Source organism: Myripristis murdjan, chromosome 2, assembly GCF_902150065.1.
Source record: "Myripristis murdjan chromosome 2, fMyrMur1.1, whole genome shotgun sequence".
Lineage (NCBI taxonomy): Eukaryota > Metazoa > Chordata > Actinopteri > Holocentriformes > Holocentridae > Myripristis > Myripristis murdjan.
The window spans coordinates 13,828,030-13,846,695 of NC_043981.1; the positions used below are offsets into that span (position 1 = coordinate 13,828,030).

At 43.7% G+C, this 18,666-nt stretch overlaps 1 protein-coding gene across 2 annotated transcripts; it reads left to right on the forward strand.

The window, feature by feature from the left end:
- The first annotated feature begins 1,226 nt into the window (after positions 1–1,226).
- Positions 1,227–18,199, forward strand: slitrk6 (SLIT and NTRK-like family, member 6). 2 transcript variants are annotated; one of them, XM_030073400.1, is made up of 3 exons: positions 1,227–1,280; positions 1,952–2,082; positions 14,001–18,199. In XM_030073400.1, exon 3 carries the CDS (start codon positions 14,016–14,018, stop codon positions 16,551–16,553), a length of 2,538 nt encoding a protein of 845 aa, XP_029929260.1. In that variant the 5' UTR covers positions 1,227–1,280; positions 1,952–2,082; positions 14,001–14,015; the 3' UTR covers positions 16,554–18,199. The 2 variants fall into 2 exon arrangements, with proteins under 2 accessions (XP_029929260.1, XP_029929251.1); XM_030073391.1 differs by lacking the exon at positions 1,227–1,280 and having other exon boundaries at positions 1,586–2,082.
- The last annotated feature ends 467 nt before the right edge of the window (positions 18,200–18,666 follow it).

Sequence of the window (18,666 nt, forward strand, 5' to 3'; positions counted from 1 at the left end):
CTTAAGTTATTCATTTATTTTGGAGTTTGTTTGCTCCTTGTCAATTTTCCTGGGAATTTTGTTTCTCTCCTCTGTTTGATTGTTGTTTTTGGTGAATAAAACCACTATCTTTTTTGCATGGACTTGTTTCAGTTTTTTTTTTTTTTTTTTTTTTTTGACTCCCATCCAGTACCAGACATCCAAACTAGAACCCCTCATGTATGTATAATTCCTACCAGTACTGCTACAGACTGTAGTATTTGGCAAGTTAGTGTTTCACCATCTAATTTGAAATGGTCTACATGAGCTAGTTCACCAGTGAGGTCAAGCACAGACTTGCACCACATGAGTTAAATTCACACTAATCCCGCGACCAAGTGCACTTGGCTTTCCTGCTGCAGACACATAACGCCGCAACGTGGCGGAGACATTCCAGACCCATCTGAAAATGATCAACCAGCGGGCTACGAGCGCATTAAACCCAGGGTTCAGACTCGGATGAACCGGTCGCCATCTCAAGGTTATGTACACTAATTGGGTATTTCAAAGCGTCTGGCTTCTTGGGCGGCTGATCCCTTGTGTATCGTTTGCAGACCACATCCACAGCAGGAGCACGGGCTGAGATAATGTAATCACTCCCCATGTGGAAATGTGGAAATTCTGTTTTCGATCTGCTCCACCGCGGGGAAGTCAGAGGTCAGCTGCAGAGAGGCGCTCCTGGAAGTGATAGCACATCAGGGTCTTGCTCAAGGACTCCTCAGCAGAATTGATGAATGCCAATATAGCGGCTCAAACCTGCATTCTCTGGTTGAGGAAGGGTCTCTTTTCTCTAGAGGACCAAAAATAAGCATCAGACAACTTTCTTCTCGACTGATTTCCTGTGTTGCAAGCAATAACTCTCCTATCTGCATGTTTTGCATTATGAAAGCTGGAGAGTGAAGCCTTATTCAAATAAGAGTGGCTTCAAAAAGCTGTTTTTGGACACATTATTCCTACCTGTTTTTATTATAGCAACATTTTCATCTGTAGGGCTGGGTGCTGTAGCCAAGCTATTTAAAGCTCATCAATGCATGTATTTGTTCCCTGGTGTCCTCCAGGGGGAGGAGCGCTGCACAACTGATGCGGAGGCTCCCTGAGCTGCGTCAAGCCGGCCAGACACAGACAGGAAGCTGGTGCATTTCTCCTTCAAGATAAAACGAGAAAACGTTGCCATTTTTTTGCAGGGAATACAACAATCGCGCATAGGGTGGGGAATGAGCAACTATCAAAATAATTAGTGGATTCCTATCATTACATAAGAGGTAAACACACTATATGGTGCATTGCATTGTTGCAGCTATGAATATATGTTGTTAAACAGGAAATTTAGGGACGAGTGACGTTTTAATTTCATATATATCCTATATGTTTTTCCCCTTTTTCCACCTTATTAACTTTGTGCCGCTTGCAACGCATTAATAAACGAGGCTCTTTATTTTGTGAGACATCACAGGAAGTCACGCTCTCCATTCTGGTTAACTTAACACTGGTGCTTCCCTGTTAGTCCACCTCTAGAGCATGCAAATTACAGAGCAACTCTAATATATCGCAGATTGCTTAACTACGCCGAGCGCACGGCGCAGCAGAGGAGCGGAGCCGGTGCGCCCTTTCTCCACGTCGGAAAGAGCTGCCAAAGAAGACAACATAGACTTTACCCGCAACAACTGCATTTTATTCTTGTGGCATACACCTGCAACTTAATTCTAATTAATCCGGGGGGAAAACTGGAGAAGGGATACTTAAAGTGGGAACATCCCGGGACCAGAGCCAATATCGCCTCGCCGTCAGCGCCACTTGCAATGGAATAATCTGACAGGGTTATAAGACTTGAAAAAAATCAAACTGTGGAGCCGAGTGGACAAAAGGGGGGCTGAGGTAGCCCGTGAAGTTTCTCTGTGTGTCAGTCCTTTTTTTTTTTTTTTTTTTTTCTAAGGAGCCAAGCAGACCAGAGAAAGTGTTTGTGGAGGATAGTCCCTGTTCAATGCGTCGGATCCCCGCAGCTCCTGATGGACTGAGCACGGTGGCATTTGGAATAGCCTGCCCGTTTTTCACCACTTTCAACCGGTAAGCACAGCAAGCACAGTGTGACTTAGTTCATGTGTGTGTGTGTGTGGTATCTGTGTCTTAAACATGAATTGCAACTTGTTTTATGTTGCAGTGCTGGATCAGGTAGGCATTATGGAGGATTTCACTGTATCTGCGCCTCTATGGGAGAACAGCTTACTGTAACTACCAGGGAGCCAGGTGTCCGTCACAGGCATGTTCCAACTGGCCGGAAAGTATGCTGTCAATTAGTTAACCTGGCAGCCCGAGTGGTTATATCGATCGCTGCCACATTTAAAATGCACAGGCTCGTGTTTTGCGGATGGGATCCCCGCTGTTTAAGCCAACATCGTGATAGTTGTGATGTGCGCCCACTTGCCACAAGCACAAGCCGCACGTCAGCTGTGCGCAAATCACCACCAGGGAACATATTCCTCACTTCAGCCGGAGTGACAGGCACGGTTTTACAAGAAGCAAAGGAGGGGAGGGGAAAAAAAGAAGAAGTGCCCGGACTTGAAATGAAGGGAAGAGTGAGAGTGTGAGAGAGAGAGAGGGCGAAGGGGAGTTTTCCTGAGGGACTCCTTTACCTTGAGCGCACCTGGCGGCTTTCCACACGCAGCCGCGGTATCGGCCCGGCGCAGGGTTATGTTAAACAAGCTCCGTGTCGTGCCTAACAACACCTCCGACCTGCTGTAAAAATTACTGTAAGCCACCAGCTTGTTTGGCTTATTAGTTCCTCCAAATGCCTCTTAACAGGCCATTATAATTAATGAAGAATCCTAGTACACCATAATTATTTCACTTTTTTTGTTAATAGTCCCTTAAGAGAAGCGTAGTGGCGTGGTTGCTAAGCGACAATAAATACCGATAATGAGATTTTCGGGAAGCGCATTAATATTTAAATCATCTGTCATGCGGTCACAGGTGTGTTTACAGGGAATGTGACGAACAATACAGTCCCAGTTCTCGATTCTGATTGGCTGATTTTTTCCCCCTCTTTTTATAATAAGAATAATTCATCCATCACTGCAGTTTTGAACTGTATTAAACTTAAACTGTGGGTCTGTCATGTGCTTAACAAGCAGTAGCTGGTGTGCCCGCTCCTTGTAATCCGTGCAGCTCCATAAAATGATTGCCACGCTTTTATCTTTGCCTTTTTTTTTTAATCGCCTGCCTGGCCACACTGCAGATGATGACTGATTTTAAGAAATTGTTTAGAGGAGTCACGCTTAATTTAATCGCCGAGTGCTTTTTTTCCTGCACAACTGCAGCTCTCATTTGTACTGGAGGGTAAGGTTGCACATTTGTAGATAAGCTCCATTTTAGTTGCAACTTAATGAAGAAAAAGAAGTCTCTAATTAGTTTCATATGTGAATTCTCTAATTGAGTCTGGATCCCAATTTTTTGCTTGGTTGAATCAATGGCTGATAATTTATTAGCTTTAGTGTATTCGCTCCATATGATGAGGGTGTGAACTGCCATCACCTGGGGAAAAATGCTTTAACTGGGCTAAATATTGTTGATTACTTTATGATGAATGATTACAGGGGCTTTGCGGTGACACATCATACTTTCTGAACCACAATGCAAAACCCAGGTGGTGATTTTTCATAACATTTCACAAGGAGGATGGTTTTTCAAGTACTTTGTCACTGGTTCCACCATTTGTCCTCCAAAATATATTATGGTAAACAAGACATCTGCATTTAAATAATTGAAGTCATGAATATGGATGCCGCCTGGCTTAAGCACAGTCACACAAAATCCCCCCACAAGATTGGTGTGTTTACTTGGAAATAATATTGGTTAGACCACCATGAAACAATATGTACTTAGCCTGACAGGGAAGGAAAATGCATAATGAGTGCACTGTAATGTGTGAAATACCCTGCAGAAATTGGATTTATCTTGTCTGACCAGTGGTGTTAGCCAGCAGTGTTAGAGTGCCAACATGAGGGGTGAAGGGGTCAAAAAAAGGAAAGGAAGAAAAAAATATATATATCACAGTGAAACTTTACTCAGCAACAATGTATTTTCAGATGGGGATACCCTGCAAATAAATTGGCAAGACGATATTTCTCTAAGACATGGAGGAAAATAGGCAGTGCACGCCCACAGAATATTGAATCAGTTGAAAAAGGGCTGGAACAAGGGGCAAGGGAGTCGAACTATCTCTTGCCTCTCGAGTAGGCGGATGTCATAATTATCATTCTCTGGGACTGCGGTGGAGGGCCGAGGGCGCTGGCAGAATCTCTGCAGATATGTGGGTGTAGTGGTGGTGTCGACCCTGTAGGGCAAGCCACATCACTTCTAATACAGTGGAAAAAGGGACAAGTCCCACTATAATTGGGGCCTGGGAACATTGCAGGGCACTCGCGATGGGCCGCGGAAGTACATAGAGCATGCACACACACACTCGTGGACTCACAAACACACAAAGACACGCATGCATGTGCACAAAAACACACACAGACACACATGCACGCGCGCACACAAAAGCAATAGAGTGCGGGGGGCTCTAATCTGGTATCCTGTGTCAAGCTGAAATGAAACAAGCCCGGATGCAACAAGTCTCTTGCAGTCGCCCTCTCTTTCTCATTCTCCCTCTTTGAGCCCCCAAGCCAAAGCAGTCTGACTATACCTCTCAATGGTGGCACTCAGCTGTAGGTTGGTGACCTCCGAGTGAATAAAGGGGTGGCTCTCCTCCGCCGCTCAACCAAATCCGCTGTATTTTATGCCTCGCGTTTTGCAGTAATCCGGCGCTAGTGTATTGGAAGTAAATCAGTAGGTAGGGCTAGTCCTGTGAGGAGCACTCCATGTAAAACACTTTCTATGTAATTGTCAGACCGGGGCATCCTCTATTATTAAAGCATAGCTCTTGCCTGTTTGTGCTTAGTCACTCCTTGTATTGCTATTGTCCAGGAGTGTGTTATCTCAAACACCTGGTAGAGAATAGCCTCTTTCACTAAAAGCCCTCCTCGCTGTAAACTCCTCTGTCAAGGGAGATATAGGAGTTTGGAGCTGCAGGCTAGTGGATCTTAACACAGTCTGATGAGACAAAGGAGTCCCTTAGGGTGTTATCTTTAGAAAATAGAGGCTAGTTAATGTATCTGTTGTTTCATTTCCAGCTGGAGAGCCTCTCTATTTGTCGAGGTGCCTCTTTTTCTCCTCATGTATCCACCTATCCATCTATGTTTAAACACCGTGGAAGTAGCCCGTGCAATATCAGGGGCGAGCATTACGATGAAAGGCTTAGTGCAGAAACCAACAAATGTGAGATCCATAAACACTGCACTGACTTTGTTTGAAATGCAGCACTCCCTTTTTTTTCTGTTGTTGCACTAATGTCACGTGTGCTGTGTACACATTTCTCATACCAGACATGCGGCACTTGTTGTCTGTAAATGCATTAATCTGCAGCTTCTGTTATGATTCTCAACATTTTTCAAGGTGTCGGGTAGAAACCCATCCCAAAAAACAAATATTGAATTAAGGGTGTTGAAGGAGTAGCTGTGCTTTTAACAGGAGCTTTAGAATGCTGTCAGGCTTTTCTGTTTCCAGCTGTCCACTGTGGTATTTAATTGGTCTTAAAAGGTCTTGCTCAAGAAGACAGTGCAGGTCAACTCAAGTCTCTGTAGTTGTTAAGTCATGAGACACTTAATTAACTCAGGCACGTTACCTGACCTAGAAAAGGCAAACTCTAAAAGCAGAACAGCACAACAAGGTGCTATCTTGAACTAATTCCATACCAAAGTTGCTGTCCTCACCACATTTTCAACATCAAGGTGTTTCAACAAAACTTTTTTTGGGGGTGAAATAAATAAATAAATAAAAAAGCACACAACTTGGGCATTTCATTTTAATTATCTAAATTTGTTTTTGAGGACACAATTGGAGCTACATCTGCATATAATCTTCAAGTCTGCATTGACCTTAATGAGAATTTCTTAAAGCTGCGCCAGGCAAGGTGTTTTATGCAAAAAATACCACCTGTATTATCAACCTACATCACAAAGCAGGACTGCAAATGGAGAAGGAAATCATATTCTTCTAATTGAGATGCCATACATTTACTCTGTTGGCGCAGTTGAAATTCTGATGTTGGGTATGGACACCCCTCGGCCCACAGGAAGCAACAAATCAAATCTTAAGAGTGGAATCCAAACTGGCTCATAAACAGCTGTGGATGAGGGACCTATCCAGTTCTGTTATGAAGCATCACAGATTGGCCAGTTTGGTAAAAAATGATGTAGTTTGTGCAATCAACTGATGTCTGATTACATGTTTTCTGGGTTTTGAAGCTCCCTTTTTTTTCACAGTTACAAATTTGGAGACACCAGCGTGCAAGGTTACTTAGTGCTGCTTTAGTTTACTTTCTTTTGTTCCATTTGTTTTGGCAAACCATAATGAGTGCAAGGACTCTCACACATATCATTTAGACTTGCAGAGTGCAAATGCAGAGTAACACACACATTCCAGCAGTGTATAAGTATGCTGTCTGCCAATCAAGTAGGAAGCACTGCATTTTGTCTTTGGACTGTTCCAGTCTGACAATAAAAATTCCAAGAAATCTTGCTTTCCCCCCATTTGTCTCGGGCTGGATTAACTTTGCTCATTTGCATCGGTCTGCTCAGTGCAGTTTCGTTCTGCTGGCTCCACCATATCAAGCTAGACAAACCAACCCCCAGTATATTTTTCACCCACAAATAAATTATACAAGAGCCAAGACGATAAATAGGGAGAGGACAACACTGAGGAAGAGTCAGAGTACTGCATGATCCAGTCAATGATTTTCTGTCTTGCAGGGTAAAACTTGCCCATGCACGTTTCTCAAACAGTAAGATATACCGTGCCTGACTTTCTGTGACACCACTGTCCTCCTCTGCTATTTTCCTTCAAGTGCCTGGGGAGCTTTGGATACCATATCCTTGAGTTTTTTCCGACAACTCTTTTATGTTACTTTTTTCTTTTATCAGGCCGTTCACAATGGAAGGGGACAGATGAAAGAGAAGCTCGGTGACGTGAAGCATTCATGAACCACATAAATCCATGACACTTTATATACACGCTTTGCCTTTGGGCTCTGTTGTACCTACACCACAGCAAGTTCTCGGTGGTACCATTTACATTGTTTATCCCAATCCAGCAGGTTCGTCGAGCTGTAATCTATGGCTCCTTTCAGGCTGGTTTGTGTATCACACAGCAGATCTACACCTATTTATAGAGTGAATCATGAGACTGTCATTACCATTACCCTGTAGCCATTCTTGAACAGTCTAATCATTCAACTGAAGCTGGGCACTCCATTGCAAGGGGCAATTCAAAGAGATGAGGACAGATGAAAGCTGAGGAGAGACTTTGGTTGATCATGTAGGACATCCTCGCTTGGGCTGGGTGATGAAATTCTGGCAGTATTCGTATAAATCAAATGAACCCAACTAGTAAACAGAGCCTCTCGTCTGGCGTTAAACTCCAGTGTGGTGTTTCAACTGGTTAAAACACTGTGCAGCAATTCTGGGCAAAACTACTATACATCAATATGGTTTCATATATTTCAACTACTTGAGGTATACTGGGCTTACATCCCCAGGCACAGCTTCAAGAAATCAGCCGGTCATCATTTATTCTGTATTCTGAATGTATTCATCTATAATTTAGCCAGTCCTGCTGGGCCCCAATGAGTCATTACTAAACAGAAAGAGCCTGGCTCTGCGAAAGGGACAATAATCTGCACGTAAAATATACATCTGTTAGGTGCAGATGTCTTCCTTTTTGCAAAACGTAACTTGATGCCACTATACACTGGTGTAATCTGCCGGCTCATTTCTGGAGAACTAATTACTGCGCATTAGTTAAACAGACCATTTGAAATGCAAGCCTGCTAAATCACGCTTGCCAAGGGAGCTCAGCTACACCCCACCACCCCCCACCCTCGTTTGTGCTTCTATTATTAGTTCTATCATGCATATGCTCGCTATCAGAAATTAGGGCCCACCAGCTGAGAAGAATGGTAAGGTAAGTAAGGAGGATATGCACTACAGTGTGTAGTGTTTTGTGTATGGCTGAAAGAAACTGTGTCTGTCTGTGCACCGCTGTGGGTTGATATTCATATGGATGTATAAGCGTCCCAGTGTGTGAAGCTGTTCAGTGCATCGGGGCCTAATGCAGATATCTTACTGTATGATCAGATGCCAGCTGTTAGAGCTGCTGCATGACCTGAGCAGATTCACGGCTGATCTAGCTTTTCAACGGACCACTGATGATGCCGCTAAAGACTCATCCTTTGTAGCACCCGGCTGGAGCTGGGGGGGGGGGGCATGATCCTCACCACCCCGGTCACCAAGTCAATGCGCTAACCCCGCTGCTAAGAGGATCTTCCTTGGCAGAGTGGTTGGTGGGGAAACTGTGGGTCACTACCCCCACCTCCCACTCCCCAACCACCGACACAGACACACACACTCACACACTCTCTACCATCCCCTCGAGATGGAGAGTGTGGAGCAGACTGAATAGTGAATGGCACCGGGGAGATGTGCAAGTTCAGTCCAATCGGTCAACTTGATTAGATTTAACTGAGTTTCTTTGAACTGCAAATGCTCCATGTGCATTGATATTCATGACTTGTGGGCGTACTCGCGGGTCAGCGTTACAAGGAGGCAAGGAGCTCGGACTGAGATATCATGAATATCTCCAAGGGGCAGCAATCAAATTGGGGAAAAAAAACATATATACATATATAGGCAATTTTGGAAATTTTCAACCGAATTTCCCTCTGACGCCAGCGCTGGGTATTCTGCGTGGATGGATTGGAAGCCACGCTGCCCCCGTTTCTAACCGACACGCGCTGCACCCAGACATAATTCAGCGGAAACTGTGAGGTCATTTCATAGCCGAATCCCAGTGCCTCTAAAAACAGTATCCAGTTCCTTCCTGCTTGGCACTCAGCATCAAAGAGTTGGATTCGACTAGTAAGGCCCTTTGGTGTACCAGCATCCTTTCTCTGGAGTGCAGATTGCATTTCTATTTTAACTAGTGTACATCTAGCTAATGCACTTGGTGGACCTCAGACCCTATTAAATTAAGAATTCCCTCTCCAACCTCCGTGTTTGCAACATTCATAAGTCACCAGACTTAAATTGCGAGCAGTGTAATAACAAAGAGCTATAAAGTCATTAAAAATGCTAAGAACCAGGATTAAAGAGTGGCTTTTTAAGACAGAAGGGAAACGAAGAAAAATCCAGTAGTGGAATAGAGGGAGGCTGTGTGGAGGCGGTGAGGTGTATCCAGAAGATATGTGTTTTAAAACCAAAGATGTGGAGTGACTTTTATCAGTCTTGACGGAGGTGGGAGAATCGTTCTATGAGTTGGGAGCCACAAGGGATAACAAGCCTTTCATAGATGTACATCAAGTTGCCTCACGCTACAGGAACAGGAATTAGGCTCCTGCCTTATGGGCTATTTGTGGCTCCCGCATGCTTTACTTACTTTGACAGTGATGAGGACAGAACATGACTAGAGCTGTGTTCATATTATCTAAAAATAATGTCCTTGGCTGTCAACCGGCTAGTGCGCACGCTACTTGGTGCAGTTCGAATCCCAGCTCATACTGTGTTGTCACACATCCGTCTTTCCTGTCACTCCATCGTGTTCTGTCACAAAACTAATGGAAGAGGATGCTGTTGATGCTGCCTATCCCACCTGTGCAGAGTTTCTTACTGAAGTCAGATTTGGACCGCAGTCGCTGACTATTCCTGGAAAGATCCCGGAAAAAGTTCTACCAAATAGGACAGGAGGCATTTTGGACAGTTTCAGCAGATCCTTGGCATTACAGTGAGCGTTTAAATGCCACATGTCACAATCTGGGATCATTAGTAGACTTTTGTCTCGCGCTATCCAGCAGCATTGCTGATTCACAGACAGCTGCCACCAGATAATGGCTTAAGGATTTAGCTCAGACGGGGTACACAAAGCAAGATCAGTCAGTCTCGCTGTGCCAGTTATTGGCACATCAGCGGACAACAAAGAGGAAAAGGTGGTGGAAATAAAGTATAAGTGCCAAACTCCATTTGAAATACAGCATTGAGGCTAGTGGTGCAGCATACTGGGCAGTTTAAACTGGGGTGAAGGCAACATGAGTCAGAGTAGCGTATTGTATCATCTATCTACAGCTATAGGGAGACAACTTTTACACTGCTGATACAGAGTAATGTTGTGGTTAGAGAGGCTGTCCATCAAGTGGGGCCCCATGCCAGCTGCCCCGCTGAAGTAACCTTGAACAAGAGTCTGAATCCCCTACCAGCTCATGGACTGCCGCACTGACCTCTGACCTCACCGTGGAGAGGTGGCGAAGAGAAAAGAGAATTTCCCTGCAGGGATCAATAAAGTACACCATAATTTATCTTTTGACCAACTGCGTGTCACTGTGATTGATGTCCCGGCTCCTGAAGCACTCGTCCATTGCTTGTGACGTAGCGGGGTTGACTGTCTTTTTTTTTTTTTTTTAAAGGACGTGAATATCGGTACCATCTCCTTTTGCATAGTGCGTGAAGAGTATTACATGCATCCATCACCTCAAATCGGATTAATTTGAAGAGACAAAACGGCGTGCAGAGAAAGGAGTTGTCTGTCTGTTATCTGTGTAGCAGATGGAGTGCGTGCACATACGTGAATATTTTCTGTATTGAACGTGAACGGGGTGTGTATGCCTCATGTCTGTGCGCGGAGGGCTTGCGAGATGAATCCGGACCGCTGTGATGGTGTGGTATTGTGCTCCTCTGTGTTGCATTCAGTGCTGCACTAGGCGGGGGCGGAGGATGTCCCATGATCCTGTGTAGCACTCCACTGCACTGGAACAATACAATAGACAGTCGCCCCAAATAACGTGTGAACACCCTATTTGCTTGGCTGTAAATGGGCAAAGTCTATTGTATATATTACAATGCCAGTAGCAGGGCTGAGTGAGTCATAAATTCCATCACTGGATGATTTTTCTTTTTACTATAGAGCATCTCTGCCACACTTCCCCTCTGCTCTCTCTCCCTCTCTCTCTCTCTCTCGCTCTGTCTCTCTCGCCTCCATTTTTCCCCGGCTACTTCTCACTCATCTCGGTCAATGTTAGATGATGAGTTGGCTTTGCTCACATGCATGAGAGAAGCTCTTGGGCTTCGGTAGATCTCTAATTGAATTGTCTGAGCGGCAAGACATGCACATTTGAATCCGGAAGCGGGGAAACAAAAGTGCAGCGAAAGCCAGGCGCTGCGAGAGTCTTTCATCTCTTTGGGCCCGGCGCGCTGAGCTCCGTGCAATATGGATTGTTTAAAAAATGGATCACTTTCCGGCGCCTGTTTGAAAGAGGGCAGGAGGCTAATGTCTTTTCATATCTTTCCCAACATGTTATCGTGCAGCATTCAAAAATCTGAATAGTCTCGGTTTCGTTTTACATCGTCTTATAAACCATTAGGGTCACTTGGGTGCACAAGGGCCTCTCTCGCCCACCAGGAGGTCCCTGCGCAAGCAAATAAAAATGAAATCCTGATTAAAGTAACACAATGAAAAATTGCCTAACACATCTTTGGGAGCGGGTTGTGTGGAGCCTTTTTCTGAACTTTATCACTGTCCAAATGGCATGTTTTAATACCTTTTTTTGACAAATTAGATTCTTGTGTTTCATGTAATTCCCCCATTTCCTTTCATGGATAAACACACGGGTAACTGAAGTTCAAAGGAATTCGTTTCTTCCCATTTTTCTGCCTGTTTATGTCTAAACATGGTAATTTATCTGTGTGCTGTGATGTCTACGAATTGAGAACCAAGATATTCCAAATGTGGGACATTCCCAAGCCTGCAACTTGTTCATAGAAAGTACAGTGTCGCATTTTAGATCAATCTTTTACGAGAATAAATACATAAATAAATATTGTTTTTCCCACTTGTGACTCGACTAGCAATGTTAAAGTGCAGATAAAGCAGTTAGAGCAGAACAAAACGTGTTTAATGTATACATATAGTTGTAAAAATGATGTAAGTAATATTACAGGCAACATCTATTTGAAATGCATTTATGTTGGAGTCAGGGACAGATTCATGCTGTCTTGTCCAAGGGAGTATTCACTAAGTCCTGTTTTATTCAAGGCTGTAAAGTGTGCATCACTAAGAGGTGCACATTACAATTCTGAATATGTAGTGGATGGGCGCACTGAACTACTCTTTCATGTCCCCATGGGTATTTTCATTTCTCTCAGCTATCTAGATTCTGTAAAAAAAAAAAAATATATGAAGACGAGATGAAAGCTTTAATTCCAAAAATGATACAATTTCATAGTGGACAAAAAGTTACCTGAAAATTAATTGCTTATCATCAGAGAAATACATACGATTTCACTATTTCCTAAGAGCAGTACAATTTGCAATGAGCTGTCAATCATTGTTGCAAGATTTTTTCAAATGGCTGGACTTTTTTTTTTTTTTTTTTTTTTTTTGAGTGAAACTCTTCACATGATGATTAGGATTCGGCAGCAGTAATGAGTGTGCCTTCATTTCATCTTTCCCTTCTTAGCTCTTGCCGAATTTCATTAGTTAAAGATTGATATCTCGTCCTCCTTGATAGTTTAGAGTTGCCTTTAATTACTTTCCAGCGGTCCCGTAAAAAAATGAGTGACAACCTGAAGTCTTGGGTACGGTGGAATATTTGTCAAATTGTCGTGACGAAGACTTGAAAGAGAGGCCGCCCTGTCATAATCAAAACATGTCAATATTTCCTTTGCCATTCAATACTCAAGATGAGCGAACCTTGTTTTGATGTTTGCATTATTAGGATTTGGTTGTGGACATTTCAGTGGCCAGTATTGTCTGTATGCTGAGGATACAATATTATAGAAAAAAACTTGAAGTCTGCTGGAACAACATGAGCAAATCTCCAGGGAAATCAGTGATGGACTGCCATTTTCTGAATGCAGATGGTTTTGCGCTGATGTATGAATATGGGCTCGGCTTGTGGTCAGCACGCTTTCAATTCAGTCAAGTGAGAAAGTAAATTGAACCGACAAAATTAAATGTTTTTAAAGGTTAAATTAAAAGGTTCACTCGCAAGAGCATTCATTTGCAATTCTTTGTCAAAGATGCCCATTTGTAAAATACTGTCTGGAAGGTTTCTCTGAAATTGACTGAATAGACCTCTGCTCTGCTGTGACTCACGCTGAGTGGAAGGGGGGAAAAAATTCTGTCAAATGAGAGATGAAAGCTATCTTCCTGAATAGACCTTGACCTTATTGTGACTCACTGGAGGAGGAAGTCTTACTCTTGTTGCTCAGCTTGAGAGATGGAGTTGCTCATTGGCATACTGCTGCAGTGTATGAATGGAAATTGTGAATTCTGATGACCGCTTTAGTTTGATGATTAGGATCCTCATTAGCCGCTGGACATGACATCAGTTGCCATTGTGCAAGTCCAGACAGGACATTCCTGCATTGCCAATATGCACAAAGGCAAGATGGGGACAAAATACACATAAGGAGAATGTGCAACTCTATGATAAAGGGTGTATTTACAATAGACCATTATTTTTACACATCCTCAGTAATGTAGATTGGTGGTCATATAGTGTTTTCCTGTTATGTATATGGTAAAGACAAGGACTTTTTCATTCAAAATGAATGTCAGTTGCCTTCATGCATATGATGCACCCCTAAATGTCACTTTATGCTGTTACACAGACTACAACAAAGTTCATATATAGTAACATTTAAAATTTGTATGAAGTTCATATCGTCTGGGATTGTCATTTCATGGTCCCATTTTAAATATTAACATTTATATATTATTGTTATGAAGTACTATGCATATTTATTTTGTGTTGGGATTTATGACTAAAAAATTGAAACTTAATACAACTTTTTTCTCCCCCCCAACCCTTTCTATCCACTTCTATCCTTTCTTTACAGATATCTCAGACCGAAATGCTGCCCTGTGTAATTTTCATCGGCTTGTTTCTTACTGCGGCCAGATCCCAAGATATCCATCCCTCAGAGGCATCATCCTCTATTAGTGAGTCCTGTGACTCCTTGTGCTCCTGTGAGGTGAAAGATGGCATCCTTCATCTTAACTGCGAGCAGAGAAACATCAGCAAAATCTCCCAAATCAAAGTCCCGTCAGGTGTGCCTTTCCACCTGAACCTTTACAAGAATGACTTGGTTGAGCTCCGTGCCGAGGAAATGGAGGGGCTTAGGAATGCCCTGTCACTGCACATCGGGGCTAATAGCATACAAGAGTTGGAGCCAGGGGTCTTTAGCACTCTTGGTTCGCTGAAAAAACTCCACATAAATAGCAATTTCCTCGTCACTCTGAAAGAGGACACCTTTCACGGCCTGGTGAATTTAGAGTTTCTCCAAGCCGACACAAATTTCATTCGGGTCATTGAGCCTGGGGCCTTCAACAAGCTGATCCGCCTCAAGGTCCTTATCCTCAATGATAATTCCATTGAGTTTTTACCCAGCAACATCTTTCGGTTCGTGCCCCTCACCCACCTAGACCTGCGTGGCAATCAGCTTCAGACACTCCCTTATGTTGGGTTTCTGGAGCACATTGGACGGATAATGGAGCTTCTTTTGGAGGACAATGATTGGGTCTGTGACTGTGATATTTTACACTTAAAAATCTGGATGGAGAACATGAGGGCCCAGTCGGCGATTGGCGAGGTGGTGTGCAGCAGCCCTCACCACCTCAGGGGAACCATTCTGGCCAAAGTCAAGCGGGATGTTCTCTGTCCATCCCATGCAGATATTAACCTGGAGGAGCCATCAAAGTCACTGGATATGGTTGTTACTCCCTCATCCAAAGTGGCTCAGATTCCCAAGCTGATGGACGCCAAGGATGACGCCAAGATACCGACTCCCTCTCAGATTCCCAGCAGTCCTTGTGTGGAACAATGTTCCTGCCACAATCACCCTGTGGCTGGATTTTTGATGCATTGTCAGGACAGGGGGATTCAAAAGGTATCAGATATCGGAATACTTCAGCAGAGCCCCACCAAGCTGGTCATGACAGGAAATATGATTCAGAAACTGTTGAAATACGATTTTGTCACATACGATAGTTTAGAACTGCTGAACCTGGCGAACAACAGAATTGATTACATTGATAACGAAACGTTCCTCAGCCTGAGCAGTTTGAAGAAACTTTATTTGAACGGCAACAGAATCGAAAAGTTGGTATCCACAATGTTTGTGGGGCTTCACAACCTTGAATACCTGTATCTGGAATACAATCTTATCAAAGAGATTGCTCCCGGCACATTTAATCCCTTGCCAAACCTCAAGCTGTTGTCACTGAATAACAACCTGCTCAGCTCTCTTCCAGCGCAGATATTTCGCAATGTGCCCCTCACCAAATTAAACCTGAGGAAAAATCTACTTATGCACCTGCCAGTGAGCAACGTGCTTGATCAACTTGACTCACTAGAGCAGATTTATTTAGAGGACAACCCCTGGGACTGCAGCTGTGACTTGCTCAGCCTCAAACAATGGGTGGAAAAACTGAGGAAGGACACAGTTGTGGGCTCCATTTTGTGTCACACCCCAAAGAAAGTGGTGCAGGCTGAGCTGAGGAGCCTTCGTCATGAGTTGCTCTGTCCTGGTTTAGTGACTTTTTACTCCTTGGCCCCAGGTGGAGAGGAGAGCGTCACAGCCACACTGGGGCCCGATGATTCTAGCAGGGGCTTGCTCAGCTCACTGACTGACACCATCCCACTCTCTGTGCTTATCTTGAGCCTTCTCATTTTCTTCCTCATGATTATATTCTGCTCAGCGGGGATGGTGGTGTTTGTGGTGCACCGGAGGCGGCGGAGGGCAAAGAAAAAGGCAGCGGAGGAGCAGCCAAGAGAAAACAACAGCAGCAGTCCCATTCACTTGCACTACAGCATGTACGGGCAGAAAACCACGCACCACACGCTCACGCAAAGAGCGGGGTCCGCCACTCTGTACGAAGAGAGATCGCACAGTCCGATCGTGCAGATCTGCCGCAACCCCACCTACTGCGCCCAGCACAAGGAGCACGAAGCAGACTTGGATTACAACCTGGACGAACCCACCGCCAAGCATCACCTCTGCCGGAGTATCATGGAGAAGGAGAACACGTCTCCTCTCACGGGGAACCCCAACCCGAAAATCAGACCCATGCCTGGAGAGTGCCCCGCGGAGTTTGTCACTCTCGGGAACCCCAACTCCCTATATAGGAACATTCTAGAGAGGGAGAAGGAACTCCAGCAGCTTGGAATAACAGAGTACCTTAGGAAAAACATGCCTCAGCTTCAGTCCGCTGTGGAGATGCAGGTCCCGGGGCACCAGGAGGAGTTGAAGCTCATGGAGACAATTATGTACTCGAGACCGCGCAAGGTCATGCTCGAGCAAACTAAGAACGAGTACTTTGAACTAAAGGCTAACTTGCACACTGAGCCAGACTACCTGGAGGTTCTGGAGCATCAAACTGCATTTAACTGAACTTGGGGAAGAAAACAAAAAAAAAAAAAATAATGTTATGTTCTCAAACAAGTGCCTTGTCTAATTTGCCCTCTTGTACTTTCCACAGTATGAAATATATACCACGGACACATCACATAGCAGTGTAATTGTAGCACAGAATGTAACTGCTTTATTCTCCTATTGTTTTTTTTTTGGTTTTGTTTTGTTTTGTTTTGTTTTTTTTCTGTTGACAGCCATGTTATGTAGCCGGTGACAGGTATAACATTTTGGCCAAATGTAACTTCAAGAAACTATTGCAGGGTGTCGAGAGCACTCTTGGGGGTTGAGAAGCTCTTTGAAATCCATTCAATCATCTTTCTGTGATTGATTAAACTTAGATGGCCCATTGCTGCCAAACGAATTGATCCTCAAAGTGTGAGCCCATCCGTCTGACACATTGGCAGGATAAAGCAGACGTTCCAAAAATAAGTGAGCGAATTTCAACCACCGCTTGACCCAGAATTGCTGTTTTTTTTAATCAGTCGATCTCGGCTCTTTGGATATGACCTGATTACTCCCTCTGTCGATACAAGCCAGTCTGTTAGGCCGCAGTGCTGTAGCTACTATGCTCATTGTGCCGTAGAGTCAGCGAAATGCCAACTGGACTTTGGACAACACGGATGGGAGTTTTGCATATCCATGGTTCCTGTGCTGTTCTCCCGTTAGTGCTTTTGACCAGTCGGACACTGCGCATCCATTTCCGTTGTTGGACATTTATTTATTTTCCATTAAGCTAGTGGTAATCACAAAAAGGATGTTAATACAGTTTTTATTTTAATTAGTATATAGAGCACTTAAAGTATATTATATACAACTGTAATCTTGTATAAAAAAAAATGCATTGCACTAATCAAATGCCATAAGGTGGTGCATGACAATCAACACAACGTCCTGCTGATACATTTTTTTTGTTGTTGTTGTTTTTCTTTCTGCCATAAAGAGCCACAAATGTGTGTTTATAGTCTGTGTGCATATGAGCCACAAATGTGTGTACTCTGTGTGTGTGTGTGTGTGTTGTTTGTTTGTGTATGTGTGAATGCGTGTGAGGTTGTGGCTCATTTCGCAATTTTATGTCTGACAAAATAATGTGTGCTCAAACGTCACTCGGCAACATCGCTCATTCGTTGGGGCGATGTGTTTTGAGCGGTGTATTTTTCAGTGATTTTCGAGGCAGGGTGTTTTTTTTTTTTTTTTTTCGTTTTTTTTTTGATGATGAGCGATGTTGCCCAAAAGTTAAGTCGCAGCTTTTCCACGGCGGAGACACGCTGCCAGCTGACAAAGGCCAACTTCTCTCAGTTCCCCAGCTCATAGCGAACCGATGGACTGATGGCGGCTGAGGTGGCTTGCGATACGGGACACTGTCATCATTCAGGATTTATATGCACTCCATTCATATTCTTGGAGATCCATATTCCAACTTTGAAATGGTTCATGTAAGCACACACACACTCTGTAGCTTTTGTACCTATTTAGATCGAATTATTTATTCTGTATATTTTGTATATACTTACGTTTCATTATCTTTGTTTTTTGTGTGCCTTCAGTGCTGTACAGAATATAAACAGAAGTTGTAACTGATGAACAGAAAATAAAGAAATGCAATATTACATAACTTGGAAAATAAGGCAGACTCAACTGTGACAATTGTTTCGGTTTATGACAAGCTCAAGCGAACTGGGAGGAGAGCAGAATCAACGCAGAATCTGAATTGTTATCGCATCATGATGTCGAATATGTGCAATATGTGAGCCATATTGTAAATGTCAAGCTGACAATTAGCACAGTGACGATTGGCTCTTTTGCATATGCCGCAGGAGTACATCGAATCGCCGGCATCATTTTTAAAAGCTCCCGTATCAAAGTGGAACAAAGAAATCTGTCATAGTTTTTTTTTTTTTTTTCCTGCACAAACACACATACCGCCGCTCTTGTCACAATGTCAGAGTCAACATTAAGTTTGCCTTTGTTGTGCTTCACCTACCAAGAGCCATCTGTCTCAAACGAGTTCTGCCACTCAGCCGCCAAATCACAAACACCGCCGAAAAATTGTCAATCTTCCTAAGACAAAGTTTAATAATCTGTTTCTGCCATA